This window comes from Mirounga angustirostris, unplaced genomic scaffold (genome assembly GCF_029215605.1).
Source record: "Mirounga angustirostris isolate CCGP_5_RB_7025 unplaced genomic scaffold, mMirAng1.0.hap1 SCAF_9, whole genome shotgun sequence".
Taxonomy (NCBI): Eukaryota; Metazoa; Chordata; class Mammalia; order Carnivora; family Phocidae; genus Mirounga; species Mirounga angustirostris.
Window position 1 is genome coordinate 98,374,044 of NW_026991717.1, and position 24,378 is coordinate 98,398,421.

Sequence of the window (24,378 nt, forward strand, 5' to 3'; positions counted from 1 at the left end):
ACGTGCATGAATGGTGGGGAGAGGCAGAGGCAGAGGGAGAAACAGACTCCACACTGAGCAGTGACCTTGAGATCATGACCTGAGTTTCTGAAGGCAGATGCCTAACCGACTATGTCACCCAGGCACCCCAACATTAAAGTATCTTTAAGGAAAGTCCAACTTAAAGTGTAACAAATATTTAGCATATTTATTTTTTAAGGTAAGCACTGCAGCCTAGTGGTCTGACATGATGGCAAAATGTCTGAAAGCAGGCATCTCAGTTCTGCTAATTATTTGCTAAGAAAATTATGCAAAGGTCCTGGATGTTTTCAATTGCAAATAAAACTGTATTGTCATCATATATGAATAATAAATGCTTTATTATCAAATTAGTATTGATAGTAATAACAGCTAACATTTATTGAACCTTTACTTTGTACCAGGCATTATTCTTTTAATCTTTACAACCCCATGCAGTAAGTATAATTTTTATCCCAATTTTATAAATGAGAAAATCAAGACCGAGAACGGTCTGAGAACTTGAAAGTTAAATGGAAATCTCGAATAAGAACAGCCAATGGTTACAATTTCACATAAATTAAGATGTGCAGCAAGCATGGTAAAGCAGATACACATGGCACCAAATCACAGATTCAGGCTTTTCTGGGAGTAGCTACAACACCCCACAGTCCAATCTGTCTCTCAAAGTGTGGTAAGACCAGGTCCTGTTGGCACAGAAGACAGGACCCAATACATAAAAGTACTGCTCAGTTTGCTTCTTTCCTGCTGCAGAGGCTGCAGGGATAATTTAAGAATAGGAACACTGATACAAAGAAATAATGGAAACCCCTCAAAGAGTTAACAAAGGCATTAACAAAATTACAATGGAAGATACTCTAATCTCTCAGGAAACTAAAAAATAGTAATAATAATAATTCTGGTTCTTTCCTCTTGGTAATGATTTGAGTTGAGGAATCAAAGCCCTACAAATACTCCTTGTAGAAAAGATCTCTGTAAGACTGATGATAATACTTTAGATTTCACACCTTACAAAGTATCTTTACATACATAATTTTACTTGATTTTTAAAATAAGTATGTGAGGGGCACCTGGGTGGCTTAGTTGGTTAAGCATCTGCCTTCGGCTCAGGTCATGAGCTCAGGGTCCTGGGATTAAACCCCATGTCTGGCTCCCTACTCAGCAGGGAGTCTGCTTCTCCCTCTCCCTCTGCCCCTCCCCTTGCTTGTGCTCATTCTGTCTCTCAGATAAATAAATTTTAAAAAGCTTTTAAAAAATTAAGTATATGACAGAGTAGGAACTATTAATCTTACTTTACAGTTGCAGAGGAAGAAACAAAGACTTGCCTAGAGCCACACCATTAAATAATCAAGGGGGTTGGATTATGAGCTCAGGTTTTTGTACCTTTGAACATCACCACCTTTTTTATTATTTTTATTTTTTTAATTGAAGTACTGTTGACAACACAATATTAGCTTCAGGTATACAACAGAATGATTTGACATTCATATACATATGAAATGATCGCCGTATGTCTAGTTACTGTCACCATACAAAAATGGCATATTAACTATATTCCCTAAGATGTACTTTTCATCCCCATGACTTATAACTGAAGTTTGTACCTCTTAATCCCCTTCCCCTATTTTGTCCATCCGTCCTCCACTCCCCTCCCCTCTGAAAACCACTAGTTCCTGTGTCTGTTTTGTCCGTTTGTTTTGTTTTTTAGATTCCATGTATAAGTAATATCATACAGTATTTGTGCTCCTCTGTCTTATTTCACTTAGCATAATACTCCACGTCCACCTATGCTGTGACTAATGGCAAGATTTCATTCTTTTTTATGGCTGAGGAATATCCCATTGTTTAGTATAAATATCACACCTTCTTTTTCCATTTATCTATCAATGGACACTAGTGTTGTGTCCATGTCTTTGCTCTTGTAAATAATGCTACAGTAAACATAGGGGTGCATAGATCTTTTCAAATTAGTGTTCTCAATTTCTTTGTGTAAATACTCAGAAGTGGAATTACTAAGTTACACGGTATTTCTACTTTTAATTTCTTGAGGAACCTCCATACACTTTTCCACAGTAGCTGTACCAATTTACATTCCCACCAACAGTCCATAAGGGTTCTCTTTTCTCCACATCCTTGCCAACACTTACTATTTCTTGTCTTTTTGATATTAGCCATTCTGACTAGTATGAGGTGATATCTCATTGTGGTTTTGATTTGTATTTCCCTGATGATGAGTGATGCTGAACATCTTTTCATGTGTCTCTTGGCCACCTGTATGTCTTCTTAGGAAGATCCTCTGCCCATTTTTAAACAGGATTATTGGTTTTCTTGGTGTTGAGGTATATGTGTTCTTTAAACATTTTAGATATTAGCCCCTTATTGGATATATCATTTGCAAATATCTTCTCCCATTAAGTAGGTTGTCTTTTCATTTTGTTGATGGTTTCCTTTGCTGTGCAAAAGCTTTTTAGGTTGATACAGTACCAACTGTGTTTTTGCTTTTGTTTCCCTTGCCTCAGGACCATCCAGAAAAATATTGCTAAGGCTGATGTCCAAGAGTTTACTGCCTATGTTTTCCTTTAAGATTAAGTTTTATGATTTCAGTTCTTATATTTAGGTATTTAGTCTATTTTTAATTTATTTTTGGGTATGGTATAAGAAAGTGATCCAGTTTCATTCTTTTCCATGTAGATGTCCAGTTTTCCCAACACCATTTATTAAAGAAACTGTCTTTTCCCATTGTATATTCTGGCTTCATTTGCTATAGATTAACCTTTTAAGTGTGGGTTTATTGCTAGGCTCTCTCTTCAGTTCCATTGATCCACGTGTCTATTTTTGTACCAGTACCATTCTGTTTTGATTAATAATAGCTTTGTAATACTGTTTGAAAACTAGGATTGTGATACCTCCAGCTTTGTTCTTCTTTCTCAAGATTGCTTTGGAAGTCTTTTGTTGTTTCATACAAATTTTAGTTCTGTGAAGATATCCTTGGTATTCTAATAAGGACTGCATTGAATCTGTAGATTGCTTTGTAGTATGGACATATAAACAATATTAATTCTTCCAATCCATGAGTATGGTATATTAATTCTTCTTTAAATGTTTGGTAGAATTCACCTGTGAAGCCTTCTGGTCTAGGACTTTTTTTGTTGGAAGTTTTTTGATTATTGATTCAATATTGGTATGAGTAATTGTTTTTTTCAGACTTTGTTCCTGATTCAGTCTTGGAAGTTTGTAAGTTTCTAGGAATGTATCCATTTCTTCTAGCTTGTACAATTTTGTAGCATATAATTTTTCACGGTAGTCTCTTACAGGCCTTGATACTTCTGTGGTGTTGGTTATAACTTCTCTTTCATCTCTGAGTATATTTGAGTCCTCTTTCCTGCTTGAGTCTGGATAAAGGTCTATCAATTTATCTTTTTAAAGAACCAAATCTTAGTTTCATTGATTTTTTTTTTTAGTCTCTAATCATTTATTTCCATTCTAATCTTTATTAGTTCCTTCATTCTATAACTTTGGGCTTTGTTCTTTTTCTAGCTCTTTTAGGTATAAGGTTAGATTGTTTGAGATTTTTCTTGTTTCTTGAAGGAGGCCTATATTGCTATAGACTGCCCTCTTAGAAGTGTTTTTGCTGCCTCCCAAAGATTTTGAACTGATGTGTGTCCATTTTCATTTGTCTGCAGGTATTTTTTTATTTCCTCTTTGATTTCTTTGTTGACCCATTGGTTAATGACATGCTGTTTAACCTCTATGTGTTTGTGGGGTTTTTCTCCAGCTTTTTTCTTCTAATTAATTTCTAGTTCCATACCATTGTAGTGGGGGAAAAATGCATGATTTCAAACTTTTTGAATTTATTGAGACTTGTTTTGTGGCCTAACCTCTGATCTATCCTGGAGAATATTCCATGTGTACTTGCAAAGAATGTGTATTCTGCTGTTTTAGGATGAAATGTTCTCTATATATCTGTTAAGTCCATCTGATCTAATATGTCATTCAAAGCCACTGTTTTCTCTATTGATTTTCAGTCTGGGTGTTCTCTATCCATTGATGTATTGGGGTGTTAAAGTCCCCTACCAGTATTGTATTACTGTCAATTTCTCCCTTTATGTCTGGTTTTTTTTAAGATTTTATTTATTTGAGAAAGTGAGAGAATACGAGCAGAGGGGGAAGGGCAGAGGCAGAGGGAGAAGCAGAGCACCCCCTCCCTCTCCTCCCCCTGTGCTGAGCAGGGAGCCTGATATGGGGCTCAATCCCAGGACTCTGGGATCATGACCTGAGCTGAAGGCAGATGCTTAACCAACTGAGCCACCCAGGCACCCCTCCCTTTATGTCTGTTAATATTTGCTTTATATAATTAGGTGCTCCTATATTGGGTGCCTAGATATTTACAACTGTTGTATCTTCTTGTTGGATTGATCCCTTTATTATTGTTACGCCCTTCACTATCTCTTGTTAATGTTTATATTGCCTGATATAAGTATTATTACCCCAGCTTTCTTTTCATTTCCATTTGCATGAAATATCTTTTCTCATCCTTTCACTTTTAGTCTGTATGTATCTTTAAGTCTGAAGTGAGTCTCTTGTAGGAAGCATATAGATGGGTCTTGTTATTTCATCTTTTGATTGGCGCATTTAGCCTACTTATACTTAAAGTAATTATTAATAAGGGGTGCCTGGCTGGCTCAGTCAGTACAGCATGCGACTCATGATCTTGGGGTTGTGAGTTCAAGCCCCATGTTGGGTGTGGAAATTACTTAAAAATAAAATCTTTAGGGATGCCTGGGTGGCTCAGTTGGCTAAGCCTCTGCCTTTGGCTCAGGTCATGATCCCAGGGTCCTGGGATCAAGTCCCATATCAGGCTCCTTGCTCAGAGGGGAGCCTGCTTCTCCCTCTACCTGCTGCTCCCTCTGCTTGTGTGGCTCTCTTTCTCTCTGACCAATAAATAAAATCTTAAAAAAAAATAAAATCTTTAAAGCAATTATTGATAAGTGTGTATTTATTGCCATTTTATTAATGGTTTCTTTTTAAAGATATTATTTATTTAGTTGATAGAGACACAGTGGGAGAGGGAGAAGCAGGCTTCCCGCTGAGCAGGGAGCCCGATGTGGGACTCGATCAGGGCCTGAGCCGAAGGCAGACGCTTAACAACTGAGCCACCCAGGCACCCCTTATTAATGGTTTTCTGGCTGTTTCTGTAGTCCTTCTATGTTCCTTCTCTTGTCCTCTTCCCTTGTGATTTGATGACTTTTAGTGTTATGTTTGGATTCCTTTCTCTTAATTTTTTGAGTATCTATTACAGATTTTTGGTTTGTGGTTATCACAACTATGTATATAGCAGTCCATTTTAAGTTGATGGTCACTTAAGTTTGAAAACATTCTAAAAGCACTACATTTTTACTATTTCCCCCACACCCCAGTTTTCTGTCTTTGGTGTCATATTTTACATCTTTTTATTTTGTGTATCAATTAATTTAGAGATGGCTGATTTTACTACTTTTGTCTTTTAATCTTCATACTAGTTATAAGTGACTGATCCACTATCTTTATGTTTGCTTTTTTTTTTTTTAAGATTTTATTTATTTATTTGAGAGCGAGAAAGAGAGAGAGAGCATGAGAGGGGGAGGGTCAGAGGGAGAAGCAGACTCCCTGCCGAGCAGGGAGCCCGATGCGGGACTCGATCCCGGGACTCCAGGATCATGACCTGAGCCGAAGGCAGTCGCTTAACCAACTGAGCCACCCAGGCGCCCCTTTATGTTTGCTTTTAACAGTGAGATTTTTTTCTTTCATAATCTTCTTCTGGTTATGGCCTTTTCTTTTCCACTTAAATAATTCCCTTTAACATTTCTTGTAAGGCTGGCTTACTGGTGATGAGCTCCTTTAACTTTTGTTTGTCTGGGAAGCTCTTTCTCTCTCCTTCAATTGTCACACCATAACTACAAAATGATTACACCTCATTCAAGCCTATAAAATAGCAATGCAGATAGAGAAGTGAACACAGAGTGTCTCAAGAGCTCAAAACCTACAACTTAAAGGACCCCTATACCATGTGACCAGAATGAGTGAGTCAGAGATGAGTGGTAACAACACAGAAAGACCTCCTTCCAGATTACGTCTTAAACAATATAGTTATTTTTCACATTTCCTAGGAAAATATTAAAATTAAGACCTAATAATGCCATCTAACAGCATCCAGAATAGCCAGAATCATCTTGGAAATAAAGAACAAAGTTGGAGGATCAAATTTCCCAATTTAAAGCCAACTATAAAGCTGTAGCATTCAAGACAGTGTGGTACTGGTGTAAGGACAGACAAAAAAAAAAAACAAAACACCATGTACAGGAATGTTCATAGCACTATTTATAATAGCCAAAATGTGGGGGCAACCCAAATATCCAACTGGTGGATAAACAAATGTGGTATAACCATACAATGAAATACTCATCCATAAAAAGAAATGAACTATTGATTCATGTTTAACATCAATGATCCTTGAAAACTTAGATACTAAGTGAAAAAGCCAGATCCAAAGGCCACATATGATTCCATTTATATAAATTGTCTAGTATAGGTAAATCTACCAAGACATAAAGTATATTGCCAGGGAGTGGAGGGAAGGAGAAGAGAGAGTGACTGCTAATGGGTAGGGGGTTTCTTTTTGGGGTGATGAAATGTTCTGGAATTCAACAGTGGTAATGGTTGCATGACCTTGTGAATACACTAAACACTACTGAATTGTACACTTTAAAAGGATGAATTTTATGGTATGTGAATTATATTTCAATATAAAAATATCATCCATGGGGGCGCCTGGGTGGCTCAGTTGGTTAAGCAACTGCCTTCGGCTCAGGTCATGATCCCGGAGTCCCAGGATCGAGTCCCGCATCGGGCTCCCTGCTCAGCGAGGAGCCTGCTTCTCCCTCTGACCCTCCCCCCTCTCATGTGCTCTCTGTCTCTCTCATTCTCTCGCTCTCAAATAAATAGATAAAATCTTAAAAAAATATATATCATCCATGGGCAAGTTAAACATCGTTAAAACTGCCTAACTTAACAGAAATGAAGCAGACCACCTGGGAAGAACAGGTGTGCTGCAATGATTGACACTTAAATTAGCTATCTGATTAAATATAATGATAGAGTCACACTATGCAAGCTGGCTGAGAGACAATATAACACTGAATTGGAGTTTGTACATAAGAACTGTGTGTGTGTATATATACACATACATATTTATATACACACACCCCCTATTTCAGGACTCTGTCATGGAACAATGTCAAAATATAGTTCATCTGGTATCCAATAACAAAATCCTTGGTTAGTATCTCAGGAGATTTTTCATTACATCAAATTTCACACTATTTCCTCAATATACTAATGATCTAGTTTATTACTTCTTATTTAAATTATAGCAACAGGCCTGTTACCACAATTGTACATAAATTAACATTTACATCTGTACCAGATATAAATTCTCATATGTTTTAGAAAAGTAGAGACTATGACATATCATAAGCCAGCATCATAAATTTTGTTATGGTTCAAAATTCTGGCTCTGGAGTAAAAGAGATGCAGGTTGGAATCCAAGCTTCCTTATTTACTGGTTATTTAACTTTGAACTAGTTACCTAACTCTTCTACAGGTAACAATACTTCCTATGACTCTTAGGAGAATTAAATGAGTTAACACATGTGAATCATTTAGCATTGTGCTAGACACCTATTCAGCATTCAATAAATGTTATTACTGTCATTAAATTTAATAAAATGTAATGGTACTTATTTTCTCGGGGGTAATAAATACTTACCACAGAGAAGATTGTTCCATGGACAATGCTATAACATATTAATATTTAAGATATAAACATTACAATTCAACTCATTCTAGCATGTATTAGCTATAATTCAAGTTTAAAAATCTATGAAAACACATAACTGCGCGTATTAAAACAGGAAACTTACTGATGTGACTCTCAAGTCCTGCTTCCAGTTTCTTCAGCCACAATAAAAGGTTTTGTTCAGTGATAGCCTGGTCTGAAGGAAATGCAAATACTTGGCCACCTGAATGCAGATTGACCATAACAAGAAGAGGAAGGGGAGGCAGAGCATCAAAATATGCCTCCAAGATTCCTCTTCCCACAGGAGTATTCTTTCTGCAAAAGGGAGCAACTGAACACGTTAATATTTCTCTCTCTAACAAAATTATGAAAATAAAAGGTTGTGGAACATTAAACTTTAAATATAGTATCATGTCATTAAGTTTATTTTATAAAAAGAGATCTTAAAAACCAAGAGGTCTATAACTATGTTATTAGTAATCAGATTCTTAATGAGTTTCTTTTAATGTGGGCACTGTGTTTCTCTTAGGGCAAAAAAAAAAAAAAGGCAGTCAATGACTATTTTCACGAAAACCAGTTATAGTTCAAAGATCTGTCAATTTGGGTTTGATATAATCAACAGGTTCCTTCCAAAGCTGAGCCAAGTATCTGATCACATGTCAACTTAAAAATTAAATGGTTACAAAATATAAAATATTTATAATAAATACTTCTTCTCCAAATAAAGTTGTTTTTCCTCAGGAACAAAGAGAAGGGGTTAATTTCAAATTAAAAACATTTTTTAAAAGTTTTGGTCATACACAGAAACCATAACTTTTAAGATACCTAGGTTTCCTAAAACAGCACATTCCACACTATGGAAAATACTGTTTTACTCTGAGATACCTACAAAGCCCTGGGAAAATTTTGTCTTAAGCAGTATGTTGTACTGTTGGTGAACTCTTCATGGGAAAAAAAAAAAATGTACATTGCCTCATTCTTGTAATTTTTCAAATGAATTAAAAATGTCTTCATTTGATGAATTTGAACAATAGATAGTATTTATGTGAACTGTGTTCACAGACATTAAATGTAACACAAGCCATACATCTAGAAAACCTAACAGAAAATATTGTTGGTGAATGCACTGAAAATTATCTGTAACATTTTAGGCTGCATTTTAAAAATATAAAAGTGCAGAAAAAGGAACTGAAGAAAAATGCCAAAATATCACAATGTTTATTTTTCTGTATTTGCTTCAATGGATATCAATTACTTTTAAAATTAAAAAAATTACTACTTCTTAAAATTTGTATGACACCAAAAGGAAAAGGTAACATAAATAAAAAATAAGTGGACTACATCAAATTGAAAAGCTTCTGCATAGCAAAGGAAACCATCAACTAAATGAAAAGGCAACTTTTGGAATGAGAGAAAATATTTGCAAATCATCTATCTGATAAGGGGTTTATATCCAAAATAACTAAAGAACACACATAACAGCAAAGAATACAAACAATCCAATTTAAAAATTGGCAGAGGAACTGAATAGACATTTTTACAAAGACGACACATATGGCCAACAGACACAAGAAAAGATGTTCCACATCACTAGGGAAATTAGAGAATGCAAAACAAAACCACAATGAGATACCACCTCAACCCTGTTAAAATGACTAGTATCAAAAAGACAAAAGATAACAAATGTAAAGAAAAGGGAACCCTTGTACCCTGTTGGTGAGAATGTAAATTGGTACAACCACAACCTCAAAAAACTGAAAGAGAACTACCATCGATCCAGCAATCCTACTGCTGGGTATTTATCCAAAAGAGATGAAAACAAGACAGTGAAGAGATATATGCACTCCCGTGTTTATTGCAGCATTATTTGCAATAGCCAAATACGGAAACAACCTAAGATGTGGTACATATACAATGGAATATTATTATTCAGTCATGAGAAAGAAGAAAATCCTGCTCTTTGCTACAACATGGATGGACTCTGAGGGCATTAGGCCAAGTGAAATAAGCCAGACAGCGAAAGACAAATACTACATGGTATCACTTATGTGAAAAATCAAAAAGTCAAACTCACAGAACCAGAGTAGAAAAGTGGTTGCCCGGGACTCAGTGTTGGGGGAAATAGGAAGAGATTGGGAAAAGGAAAGAAACTTTCAGCTGTAAGATGAATAAATAAGGTCTGAGGATCTAACGTATAACATGGTGACTGTAGTTGTGAACACTATATAACTGAAATTTGCTAAGAGAGTAGAACTTAAATGTTCTTACTCCCTCCCTATATATATATATATATATAATGTGAGGTAATGAATATGTTAATTACATGGAAGAATCCTTCCACAATGTATACATGTATCAAATCACCACAATGTACACTTTAAATATCTTACAATTTTGTCAATTATACCTATATACCCCTGAAAAAAAAATAACATTCAGCAAAATAAAAAATTTATTGTAGAACAGAATTCAATCTAAAACAAGGTCATCTTAGACCATGAGGAAGTTTAGTTACTAAACTATCATAACTTATACACTGGTCCCATAATATTAACTCCAAAGACATAGTTAGAAAGTTTCATTTCCTGGGGCGCCTGGGTGGCTCAGTTGGTTAAGCAACTGCCTTCGGCTCAGGTCATGATCCTGGAGTCCTGGGATCGAGTCCCGCATCGGGCTCCCTGCTCAGCAGGGAGTCTGCTTCTCCCTCTGACCCTCCTCCCTCTCATGCTCTCTGTCTCTCATTCTCTCTCTCTCAAAAAAAAAAAAAAAAAAGTTTCATTTCCTAATGAAAATGTAATCATTATAGTTTCTTCCCTTTTACATATTAAAAAATAAAAATATACTTACAGATTTAACCAGCAAGGGGTAAGTGAATCCAAGTGTAATAAAAATATACTTACAGATTTAACCAGCAAGGGGTAAGTGAATCCAAGTGTTTCTCATTTACCAGCGTCAATATTGCTTTTTTATACTGAGGATTTATGCTGCCGTCACTGAATAAAATAAATAATGGTTTCTGAAGTCTTAAATAAATGGGAAGATTTTCCACAGTGATTTCTGGCTGTTAAAAAAACAAACAAACATGGAGAATGATGAGATAAAATAGAAAATAGCGTTCAAATCACTCATGCAATTTTAGTTTCTAAAATGTAATTCAAACATATTTTAAGTGGAGATTTTGTAATACTGACTAATAACTATAAATATCAAGAGCTTTTTATTTAAGCTCACTTTATCTTAGTTATTTCCAAAATAAAGCTAATTTGAAGATAAACAAGTTCCCTGTTTTACAAGGATGTACCACTTCTAATAATTTCTTATGCTAAAATCTGGACCAGATTAGACAACACACATATGACAAACAAAACTCTTATTGTATCTAACATAAAATTTTTGGGGAAAAAATGCTGAGCTCTAAAGATATAATCCTTCAACATCTATGATTATTTAAAATAAAAATCTTATTTTGTTTCAATATTTATGATTTTAGCATAATTAATATAATCAAAACATGTTTAAACAAATAAAAATATCAGTCTCATTTCTTTTCAGTTTAAGCCCAAATACCAAACTCCAGTATGTACTTTTCCTTATTTAGTTCTCAAAGCCACCTTCCTCTGCCAATTCTCATTTTTCTTCTAATTCTTTCTCTTTCACACTCGAAATCCTCTTCTCAGGTTTTTAATCCACTTTCATGACTTAAATCTTAGATCCCCTCTTTCCAAATTTCCCTATGTTGTCTTCTTATGTTAATTTTCATCCTTAATCTTCTACACAAGTTATATCCCCTTCCTAAAATTGATAGACCTCATCAGGCCGGCAGATCTCCTCACTCTGAACAGATCTGAAACGAGGGGAGATGGAGCCACCACTACAAAGTTCAAAATGTTAATGCTGGGCACTGAATCAGAAAGAAGGAAGATACTCTCCCTGCCCTTAAAGCGCTCCTACTCTCAAGGAGGAGACAGGTAGACAAACTGCTGTGAGCCAAGAAAATTTAATGTAGGACAACAAAATTAAGCTAAAAAAAACCAAAGTATGGGAGCTCATGGATGATTTTAGGAAGTGATATTTAATCTGACCTTGGGCAAGAAATAAGATCTTGACAGAAGAAGGTATGTGCTAGAGCCGGGATTCCCGATATAGGGAGCATCATGGGGATAGGCAGAGAGCTGTGAGAGCATTCATGCCATCTGGGAACAGTGAGGCATGCAAGAGGCAAATGTGGCTGTAAGACCAGATGGGAAAATACCTTGATAGGTGTTCTAGCTCTCAGAAATACTGAGAAGATCTTGTATCAAATGAGCGGCATGGTTATGCCTGTTTTAGAAAGCTAACTCGAATACGAATCTGTGAAAAGACAGACCGGTGACAGGCATTTCAGGGAAGAAAGACCAAGAGTTCTGTGAGTTGAGGAGGAAAAGATCAGGACCTCAGATTTAGGAATCATCAGTTGGTAATACTGATGGTAGAAATTGTGGGTATGGACAAAATTTCCGAAAGAAAGAAGAGCAAAAAGAAGAAAAAGACTGAAGGTTGAAGATGGAATTCTAGAGTGGCCAGAGGGTTGAAGGAGGTATCTGGAGAGGACTGAATTGCAAAAGCCAGAGGAACAGAGAATTTTGAAAAGAAAAAGCATTGTCAGTAGTTTTGGTTGCTACTTACAGAGAAGGTCATCAAACATGGTAATAGGAAGGTGTCCTTTGGCTATCTGAGTATACAAGAGGCTGTAACTTATCCATAATAAAAGCATAATTAAAGGAAATTAACATATCTGAGCAAAGTGCTATTAAACTATGTTTAAACGTGACAGCCTTGAATAGATCATTGCTTATGTAGTTAATTATCGTGTATTTCAGATTTGGGCATTATTTACCTAGCCTGATTTATCATCAGGTTCATTAAAATAAAAACTGAATGCCATATAAAAAATGTTTACTGTCTGTTCACCCATTTCTCCTTCCTATCCAGATGAAGAAACCAAAGTCTTTCTAGCACCTTAGTGCAGATGAGGAGATGAGCTTGTGGCTGGCTGGCTGGCTGCTACATACTCCAGACTTAAATCTCCAACATAGGGCAGCTTTAAGAAATTTAACCACCTTGGGCTCCTGGGTGGCTCAGTCAGTTAAGTGTCTGCCTTTAGCTCAGGTCATGATCCCAGAGTCCTGGGATCGAGTACCACATCGGGCTCCCTGCAGAGCAGGGAGCCTGCTTCTCCCTCTCCCTCTCTCTGTCTCTCATGAATAAATAAATAAAATCTTTTAAAAAAATTTAATAACTATTTGAGGGTTTTAGAATTTATGGAAAGGTCATAAACTAAACGCAAAACAATTTTTTATTATAGCTGTTCGGTTTTTAGTCAAACGCTGTAAACCAAAACACTATAAACTGGAAACACTGCCACAACGCTTAACTTATAAACAGATTCTGATCGTTAAGTTTGCCCCAAGTTTCTCAGCCTTAAAGAATATAATCTTAAAAAATAGATGCCAATTTTTTATTCATCAGTCAAGCAAAGATGAAAGAGTAAAATGTTCTAATCTCTTCTCATGCAAAACAGGAACAAGTATCAGCAGCCTTAAACATGTGCATGCCCTTTGGACTAGCAATTCAAATCTGTGCATTTACCATGAGTATGGAATCATGGAAACACCCAAAGATTATGCACAAGGCTGGTCCCTGAGTAAAACTAAAGACAACTTAAAATTCATCAACAGGAAAATAAATTGTGGCTTTTTTAGTGCAACAGAATATTATACAGATATTAAAAAAAAAAGTATGTATATCTTCATTTCTTTATGGAAATATCCCTTAATATAAAAAGACAATCACACAGATACACATGGAATTTTTTTTTTTGTTTGAGAAAATATTTCCCCCAATTTAAATTTGGTCAAAGAGGATATGGTTGATTCCAATTTTCTTCTCTTAATAGTTCTCTGTATTATCTGGGAAAAGGAAGGTAAAGGCTTATAATAATTCCAAAAATATTACACTATGTATATGGTTAAGGAAATATTCATTTAATAACATGTCATTAAATACAAAAATGTTACCTCAATAATTTGGAAAACTACATCCTGAAAATATTAATGATCTGATTTTAATTATAGCCTGTAACTTTAATGGGAAGAGGGGAGGGAACAGAACCAAGGTAACAAAAAGATTTAATAAAGGCTACAGCCATTATTCTGAGCCTAAAATGTAATGTTATTTAGACCATCATGGCAAGACACATAACAAGAGGAGGATATTCATTTAGTATTTATAGCTGATAATAATGCTTCTTATGTCACTTTAGAAATGCAGAAAAGCATAAATTTACAATATTCTAGCTATGTTTAACATAAATACAAAAACAACTGAAATTGAGAAATGCAGGTTACAACTGTTATGCCCCTGAATTCACTATTTTCAAAGGAAGCAGTGGAAAAGGCTTTTCATAAGACACTATTTTGTCCCAAAACTGTGTAAGTAAGAATACTAGCTAACATTTGTTGAACACTCACCACGGGCCAAATATGACACAGAACACCATACACATGTCTCACTTAGTCTTCACAATTAAGTCTCCGCAGCAGGTGCTATGACCACCTGCATTTTACACGCGGCAGAGAGAAGTCAAGAGCCAGTAAGCAATCAAGCAAGGATCTGAAGCTGAGTAGCCTGACTCTCCAAAATCCATGTGCTTTATATATATATACACCAAGTTTCAGCCTAGATTAAGTACTTCCTTCAACTGGCCATCAGCTACACTAGTCTCAGCAGTAAAAATAATCCAAAGACATGTAAACTTTCGGCAGTGGACTGGAGAAGCTGTACGCATAATGACTGAACAATGACACAGAGCAACCTGGTGAATCTTCAGCTCACAAAATGTCATGCCCTGTGCCAACAAAAGCTGGAAAATGGCATATTAAAACAGACTATTTTTAACTGGTCTCGATTTTATTTTAAATAACATCCTTATTACAAAATATACTCACAAATGTTTCCAGTAATGCATCTGTTATTATTTGAACTATGTCTTGTGCAGGGGAGTTAGCTAATGGAATGCTCTCTATTTCGCCTTCTTTGTGTCTGGCCAGCACCAGGGCTGGAAGGGTTGCAGCGTATTTGTGTGACCTATGGAGAAACGCAGTACTAAGATTTCCAATAAAATACAGCAAGTCGTCAAAAACATAAACAATTAGTCCGTGCGATCAGGGTGGGAAGTAGCAAATGAGGAAGCCCTACCACTAAAGAAAAAAATGAACTCAATTTCCCAGCAAACTTATCTTCTGTGTAAGGCTGAGGAAGTTCAGGAGCCTTGACAACCTAGATTAAAAGAAAGCAACAGAAAATAATACAGCCAGATTTTTTGTTTTTTTCCTCTAGACAACTTACCATCAAGAAAATGTCTAAACAGGATTAGGAACATACTGCATGGCTCTCAACCCTTTTGGACTGCTCACCATACTGCTGAGCAAGGAGAAAAGTATTTACTAGAAACCTATCATTTTCCAGGCACTCTTTCAGGTACTTTCGTTTTTATTTAACCCTCAGAATGGCCGTATAATGAGGCCACTATCACCTGCATTTGATAGATGAGGAAACCAGGACTCAGAGAGTGATAAATGGCAGAGACAGAATTCAAAGCAAGGTGCCCCAGATAAAAAGTCTATGCTCTCTCCACTGTAACCGAGCCCAAATCTGCTCCTTCTTACCACTACGTATGCTAACGAGAAAGGGAAATCACTAAATTAAATAGGAAAAAAATGCTTGGTGTGAAATGACCCGTGAGGTAGTCACATTTATATCATGTAAAATCTCAACTAATGCTAAAACAAAGTATAGATGTTATAATACTAAAAGCATTAGTAGAGGGTCCAGTCTTCAAATTACCTGAAAGACTCTCTTAATTGATTAGCTGACCACAGCTAAATGCACCATGACAGCAGAGTAGAAGATAGTAGGTGACTGTCCATGTGTCAGGTGAACAGGTCTCATACTTTCTAAAGATCTGGAGTTCAGTATGATTTCATGGATAGAAATGGAGCTTAATCATGAAGAGCATATGTCACCAGTGTTCAGGATGAAAGATGTAAGCCCAGAAATCACAATAGGAATATTACAGTCAGGAGGTAAGCAAGACAAATTATTGGGACTTACCAACTCCACTTGCACCTGAAAATAAGCCATTAATGCAGAATGTGATGTACATGTATTACTGTATGTATTGTTTATGCATTAATAATCTCCAAATTTTCAGTTCAGTCCTTCATTCTGAAGCAACTATCTGGTAGTTCACAAGAGTCCTACATTCTACAAATAAAGCAACTAATGTGGGTAAAAAAAAGCACTGATTTAGTATATGTTTGCAATAACTTAAAATTAGGTAGAACTGTCAGGTATAGTTATATCACCTAAAACTCTGGTAGAAATATGAGAAAATTCTGATTTTTACATATACCTTGGTGGCAAATCAAAACCCAGACACTCAAGATGTAAAATTCCCCCAAAAACTTTGATAATTCCAAAGAACCAAAACTGCAGGTAATAGAAACAAAAGAGGAAATTTTTTATAGGAAGATGAAATAGTATGAATCCAAGGTTTTCCCTATGGGGACTCTAGCCTAAAGCAAAAGAGTATCTAAAAATTCTAAATAGCCAGGTGGTACTTCCCAGATCTTCTTCGAAGAAAATTAAAAATTTAGTTATATTGCTGACCTATTTTCCTTCATCAACTGTGTAAAGACAAACAATATATTATTTTGCAAACTTCTTCCTCTCTAAAATTAGAAGACCAACAAACTTACAGTATCAAAACATCATCTTCAGAATAAATTCCAGTGATAACACATCCTTTTAGGTAGTTTCCTGCTTCAGTGAAATCTTCTTTTGCTATAAATACATAGACAAGACAAAAATCTGAAACCTTTAAAATTATGTGTGCTGATCAACTGACATTTATAAATGGTTGTAATTTATTATTAATTATAAAGACAAATATTTACAGGTAGACCTCATATAACTTAGCGGTTCTAAAATAAATCTGTGTTCTTTTTTTTTTTAAGTTTTTTTTTTTAAGATTTTATTTATTTATTTGAGAGAGAGAGAATGAGAAACAGAGAGCATGAGAGGGAGGAGGGTCAGAGGGAGAAGCAGACTCCCCGCCAAACAGGGAGCCCGATGCGGGACTCGATCCCAGGACTCCAGGATCGTGACCTGAGCCGAAGGCAGTCGCCTAACCAACTGAGCCACCCAGGCGCCCAAATCTGTGTTCTTTTTATGACCTTTGATTACTACAGAAATGTAAATTGATATAATGTAATTATGGTTCCCTAAACAAATGTACTCTATATGTGATTTATCAAATTTATAGCACTCTAATCATAGCACATCTAATCAGTAACTCAACAGAGTTACTGAATAAATATTTGTTGCTTTTTAATTTACTCCTAAGGTAAGGTAAATGGAAACAGCTATCTTATACATAGCCTGGAAAGAGAAGCAGTATGTGAAATGATGCACACATTATCATCACAAATCTAGAAGTCTATATGCACAGAAAAAAATAGAAGACTAGAAATTCTAGTCCTTTAACAGTATCTGTGTTAGGATTCTGCAATTATGAGGGATCTGTGTCTTTTTATATTTCCCATATTTTCTGTAATGTGTTTTTGTTACTTTTGAACTTTGATTAATTTGTGTATCAGTCTTTTTTCATTTGTTAGGATATAGATATTAAAAAATTATTTCAGGAGCTTTCTGAATACATTTCCATAAATAACAGTATATTCTGGATCATGTTAATGTGTATTTTATAACCAAGAAGCAAGTCTGAATTAAACAGTCATAGACTAATGAGAAAAGAACAGAGGTAAACTTATATAAATGATGTATTCTTGGGGCACCTGGGTGGCTTAGTTGTTAAGCGTTTGCATTCGGCTGAGGTCATGATCCCAGGGTCCTGGGATCGAGCACGCATTGGGCTCCCTGCTTGGCAGGAGGTGCTTCTCCCTCTCCCACTCCCCCCTGCTTGTGTTCCTGCTCTCGCTGTCTCTGTCAAATAAATAAATAAAATCTTTTTTAAAAAATGATGTATTCTTGCCAAGTGAAGGCCAAACGATAACTCAGCTCACTGCATGGAAGGTTCATGGCAATTCAAACAGAAAACTAATGATGGAAGAATTGAGTCATAAAGCACCTAGTATTCTGGACACGCTGAACCCAAGAGATCTGTACCTAAGCAGTCAGTACTGTATTCACGGTGTGAGTATCAGCACTGTTACCGTCTGGTAACCACAAGTTTTGTTCTTTAAAAAGGATGCATACTTTCCACAAGATTAAGAAATTCTACAGGAAAGCCAATTTACTAAAGTGGCACAGTCAGCCAGGAGGCAGCATTGAGAGCTCATTTATAACCATGAATTTAATGAGAAACTATTACTCCATGAAAATATTTTCTTCAGCCTGTGTTATACCAAAGCAGTAAAGATTCGTAAGAAAAATAAACAAAGGGATGCCTGGGTGACTCAGTCAGTTAAGCATCTAACTTGATTTCAGCCCAGGTCATGATTTTGGAGTTGAGATCAAGCCCTCCATCAGGTTCAGCCCTGGGCGTGGAGCCTGCTTAGGATTCTCTCTCTCCCTCTCTGCCCGCCCCCTCAAAAAAAAAAAAAGAGAGAGAGAGAAGAAAAGTAAACAATTAGGACTGAGTGCCTATACTTTCATTTCTCAAAACAGAACTAAATTCTGGTTAGTAGTTGATGATCATTATCTAAAGCAATGACATAATGGAATCTATTTCAGCTTCTTTTCAAGTAACAGTGGAAAATTACACTACTTCCATATAATTCCCTCATACAGAAGCCTCTCTCCTCATATGTTTCCTTTTTTTAAAAGATTTTACTTATTTATTTGAGAAAGAGAGATGCATCAGTGGGGGAGAGGAGCAGAGGGAAAGGGAGAAACAGGCTCCCCGCTGAGAGGGAGCCCAATGTGGGGTTCAATCCCGGGACCCCAAGATCATGACCTGAGCCAAAGACAGACACTTAACCAACTGAGCCACATGAATATGTTTTTAAAAAGGCTCTTCATAAATCCACTTGTTCATATATCTTGTTACTTCTGCAACAGAAGCATTTAAAACTGTAGACCTCAAAAACTAAATAAATAAATAAAAACTGTAGACCTTAGATACATATCCATTTCCACTAAACCAGACTGTCAATTTTTCTCTGAACATTTAAAACCAGACACACTCTCCTCCTTGGTGAAAACCACATATTTCAGAATATATTGCAACCCCAAGTATAAGAAAATAATCAGTTAATCTAAATAAAAGGATTCTTATATCACAATATATTTGGGATATAATATTAATGGTGACCTCCAATACTTAGTTGTGTAACTATAAACATGTTTTAATTGCATAAAATACATTAATTTAGCAATACTGCTTTTCCCCCACTATCACATGTTACTGAATCGTTACATTTATAGACATACATGTATACACATAGTACACATACATCTATTTTTTAACTCTACCAACAACAGTTGAGAAGCAAGAACACTCCAGTAACTAAAAGCACTAGATTTTGGTTTCTAAATTCAATGTCCCACTAAAAGGAACCTAGACTCTTGGTTGAGAAATGGCTGATTCCAGGAATGGGACTAGGAACATTTTGTGCCAAAAGGACATACCCAAAGAATGATGGAGATACGTCAAAAGGACACAGGAGTCAGATTGAAGGGGCATGATAGCAACCAATTATAACCCATTGAATAAAATTAAGGACTCAGGCATCTATACTGAAAATCAAACGAGAAGGAAAAGCTCGTACAGTAGTATGTGAACTATATTAGTACGTATATAGAAGGAATAGGTAGGGAGTCAGAAATTTTCCACTTGGCAACCATCATAGTTATAACTCTTTCAAGCAATGGATTCTAAAACTGGAATGCAAAAGTATAATGAGAAACAGGACATTTACAGGGCTTTAAATTCTATTCCCACAAGATACTTTTTTTCCCCTTTGTAATTAATAAGTATCTTCCAAGAGACCTGCCAGATACAACACTGGACAAAGGAGACATTTCAGCCCTCATGGAATCCACATTAATCTGTAAATCATTAGCATCTACATGAACAATAAATCACTATCTGATATAAAATAAGTGCTTGATAAATGTTAGTAGTTAGCTCTTATGAATAAAATACACATGTAAATAAAAGTGTTAGTGAATTCATAATAGCCTTTTATTGTTATACATTTTCCCATTCAATAGACATTGAAAGTCCAGTAACTATCATATGAATATCTGCAAAAAACAAACAAAAACAAAAAAGAAGAGACTCTAATACCTGACTGAAAAGTCTGAGAACAATCAATCTAGTGAAATAACAAAAAAGCATCCTATCCAGATTACATCATTCTGGCATACCAGAACAATCTCTATGTTGTTTAACATTATACTTTTGACTTATTTTTTAAAGATTTATTCATTTGGGAGGGAGATAGGGAGCGCATGCGTGTGCACGTGAATGGGGGGGGGGGGGAAGGAAGTGGGAGAGAGAGAAACTCAAGCAGACTCCCTGCTGAGCGCGGAGCCCCACACAGGGCTCTATCTCACAACCCTGAGATCATGACCTGAGCCAAAATCAAGAGTCAGACACTTAACCAGACATTTAACAAGCCACCCAGGTGCCCCTATACTTTTGACTTTCGTTAAGAGATAATTATGTGTAAATCTTATCATTTGTATAGAACTATCATAAAATATACTGTTCCCTATATCTCTCATATAAAAAAATATGAAAAATCCCTCTCAGCATTTACAATCAGGGAAAAGTTTTTTCTGTGGATGAGTCAGCATCCTAACTTTTATATTGCCATTTATTATATAATGATAAGATGGCAAAAATTTCATCTGTTTCCAATTGCTGCCAGATTGCTTAAGGTTAAGTTTTATGACCAACTGCAGTGTTTTCTAAGTATACTACACAATTATCCCCCTCTCTTTTACAGCTTAACTCTTATTCTTGTTTTAATGATTTTATTATATTTGTGCTTTTTGTTATCTGAAGACCTTAATTCTTTTTGGAAGGAAGCCCTGAGTAAATAATAGACAACCTCAGGGCACCAGGCACCTGACGTAGACTGAAGACAAAGTCAACGGGTAGAAGCAAAAACATTAGAAAGGCAAAGACAAAGGAGTAAACCACAGACTCATTCACGTCACAATTTTTCATAAAGAGAATACAAATGAAAAAGCGATCCCCTCTATGATTTTGCCTTCTAAGATGGGAAGCCACAGAACACACATTCACATTCTTATTATTTCTTTCAAGTTATTTTGGCTTTTATTTTAAAAAATTTTGAAGACAACATAGAGGGGAACAATTACTAGACAGAAATTTGTAGAAAGCAAAACTTAATAATTAGTTAACAGTATCCACTATCTGTAGATATGATGCTAGATATGGGGATACTCTTCCCAGAAAAATATCCTTAAAAAATTTTATTCAGAATTTGAAATTCATCTTAAATGAAAGAAATATAAGGGGGCAGGTTTGCTAGATAAATGCAAACAACTAACATGTGACGAAAAAAACATTAAAGGTTGTGTTACACAGTCAATTCAAGAAGCCATCCATATGCAAAGGCAAGAGAATAACATTCTAAGCAATAGAACTGGTTAGAAAAAAACCCCTATGGACCCTTCCTTTACAACTTACTGAAAGGCATTCCTATGAAGCTAGAAAAAAATAGTCTAAAAATAGTGAAGCTGTGATATTAAAAGAACACTATACTCTATGATGCTATGTAAAACTAACAAAGTAAAATTAATTGCTATAAGCACTGTATCAAAGCTGAATGAAAAAACATTAATATGAAATGCACCAAAAATAAGATGAATTAATTGATGGGTGGAAGGATGGACAGATGCACAGATATGTGCTAAATCAAGTACAAGTTAAATGTTAATAGTAGAATCTAGATGGTAGGTATATGGATGTTCATTATAAAATCTTTCAACTTTGCTTTATGTTTGAAAATTTTCATAATAAAATGTTGGAAAAATAAGTGCAAGAAACTTTTGAAAGAGAAAAATATAATGCAAAAATATTAAAGTTCAGCAATAATGATAATCTGAGTCTATAATATGAGGCTATAGAGGCCCATGTAGAGAAAAAGATGACAGAAGAAATTAAAAGCATCCTCATCTTCTATAGAAGTCAAAATAATTTTTTGTTTTTGGTTTTTAAAAAATGTGTTAAAATTTTATTGATTTTTATTATGCTATGTTAGTCACCATACAGTACTTCATTAGCTTTTGATGTAGTGTTCTATGATTCATTGTTTGGATATAACACCCAGTACTCACTGCAATACGTGCCCTCCTTAATACCCATCACTGGGCTAACCCATCCCCCCACCCCACCCCCTTCTGAAACCCTCAGTTTGTTTCCTGGAGTCCATAGTCTCTCAAAATCATTAAAAATGGTCTTTAATTTTATGGATTTAAATATTTTTGTTTGTTTTTTTAAAGAACATCTCTGGCTCTGGGGAAAATAAAACCAAAAGAAGCATACTCCATGTAGACTAAAGAAACACTAGTGGAGCATAAAACAAGCAAGAGAAATACAAATAAGTTTAGACAATATGTATAAATGATTAAAGTTCACCTGGAAGAGCCAAAAGCCAAAAAAGATAAAAAAAATTTATAAAAGACAAACAAGAGAGTTGACCCAATTATATATTCAACATGTATTATAATCGAGCCCCACATCGGGCTCCCTGCTCAGTGCAGAGTCTGCTTGTTTCTCTCTTCCTCTGCCCCTCCCCCTGCTTGCATGCTCGCTCGCTCTCTCAAATAAATAAAATAAATCTTAAAAAAAGAAAACGAATAGATTAGGTATTGACAGGGAGATAAAAGTGAATAAAACAGGGGCACCTGGGTGGCTCAGTTGTTAAGCATCTGCCTTCAGCTCAGGTCATGATCCCAGCGTCCTGGGATCGAGCCCCACATCGGGCTCCCTGCTCCACGGGAAGCCTGCTTCTCCCTCTCCCACTCCCCCTGCTTGTGTTTCTGCTCTTGCTAACTCTCTGTCAAATAAATAATTTTTTTAAAAAGTGAATAAAACAAAATGTTTAAACAGATTATACACACACACACACACATGGATTTAATTGGTGATGGTGGAATCAAAAAAAGAGAGGAAAAAAAAGGACAACTGTTAACTATTCAGACAAAATAAAGTTGGCCCCTAACCTCATACCATGCACAAAAATATCTAAATAAAGACTTAAAAAAGAAAAAAAAAAAACATTGAAGAACAAAATCAACAGAGTAGAAAGGTATCCTATGGGACAGAAGAAAATATATGCAATTCATATATATGATAAGGGTTAATTTCCAGAATAAAGAATTCCTGCAACTCAACAACAACAACAACCTGATTTAAAAATGAGCATAGGACTTGAATAGACATTTCTCCAAAGAAGATATACAAGTGGCCAAGGAGCACATAAAAAGATAGATGTTCAATATCGCTACTTATTAGGAAAGTGAAAATCAAAACCATGATCAAATCAAAACTTCACACCTATTAGGATGGCTACTATCAAAAAACCAGAAAATAACAAGAGTTGGTGAGGATGTAGAGAAATCAGAACCCTTGTATACTACAGGTAGGAATATAAAATGATACAGCCACTAGGGAAAACAGTATGGTGGTTCTTCAAAAAATTAAAAATAGGACCATCAGATGGCCCAGCAATTCCACTTCTTGGGTATACATCCAAAAGAACTGAAAGCAGGGTCCTGAAGAGATATTTGTACACCCATGTTTACAGAAGCATTACGCACAATAGCCAAGAGGTGAAAACAACCCAAGTGTCCATCAACAGATGAATGGATAAATAAAATGTTACATACATACAATGTAATATTATTTAGCCTTGTATTGAATGGAGCACTGGGTGTTATTCGCAAACAATGAATCATGGAACACTACATCAAAAACTAATAATGTAATGTATGGTGACTAACATAATAAAATAAAATTTAAAAAAATAAAAGGAAATTCCTTTTTTTTTTTTTAAGATTTATTTATTTATTTATTTTAGAGAGAGCATGAGAACGAGTGCAGGGAGGGGCAGAGGGAGAGAGAGAGAGAGAGAAACTCTGGAAGATGCCTCGCTGAGCTCAGAACCAGATCTCAAGACCCTGAGATCAGGACCTGAGCTGAAACCAAGAGTCAGATGCTTAACCAACTGTGCCACCCAGAGGCCCCTAAAAGGACAGAAATTCTGACACATGATACAACATGGATGAACCTTGAGGACATTGTGCTAAGTGAAATAAGCCAGCCAATAAAAGACAAATATTGTATGATTCCACTTATAGGCAGTACCTAGAGTAGTCAAACTCATAGAGTTACAAAGTAGAATTGAGGTTTCCAGGGGCTAGGGAAACAGGAAAATAGCTGTTTAACAGAGTTTCAGTTTTGAAACATGAAAAAGTTCTGGAGA

At 35.7% G+C, this 24,378-nt stretch overlaps 1 protein-coding gene and 1 long non-coding RNA gene across 6 annotated transcripts in view; one reads left to right on the top strand and one right to left on the bottom strand.

The window, feature by feature from the left end:
- The window catches only part of LOC135361615 (uncharacterized), a 120,849-nt gene that overhangs the window by 67,100 nt on the left and 29,371 nt on the right, over positions 1-24,378 (top strand). The window lies entirely within an intron of this gene.
- The window catches only part of TXNDC16 (thioredoxin domain containing 16), a 125,606-nt gene that overhangs the window by 13,964 nt on the left and 87,264 nt on the right, over positions 1-24,378 (bottom strand). For 4 of the 5 annotated variants that reach the window (XM_054513708.2, XM_064571057.1, XM_054513707.2 and 1 more), the window contains exons 17-20: positions 16,651-16,735; positions 14,839-14,977; positions 10,753-10,913; positions 7,977-8,167 (exon numbers count right to left, since the gene is read on the bottom strand). In XM_054513708.2, the coding sequence (XP_054369683.1) occupies positions 7,977-8,167; positions 10,753-10,913; positions 14,839-14,977; positions 16,651-16,735 (576 nt within the window). The remainder of the gene's footprint in view (positions 1-7,976; positions 8,168-10,752; positions 10,914-14,838; positions 14,978-16,650; positions 16,736-24,378) is intronic. The other variant, XM_064571058.1, reaches the window with a different exon arrangement.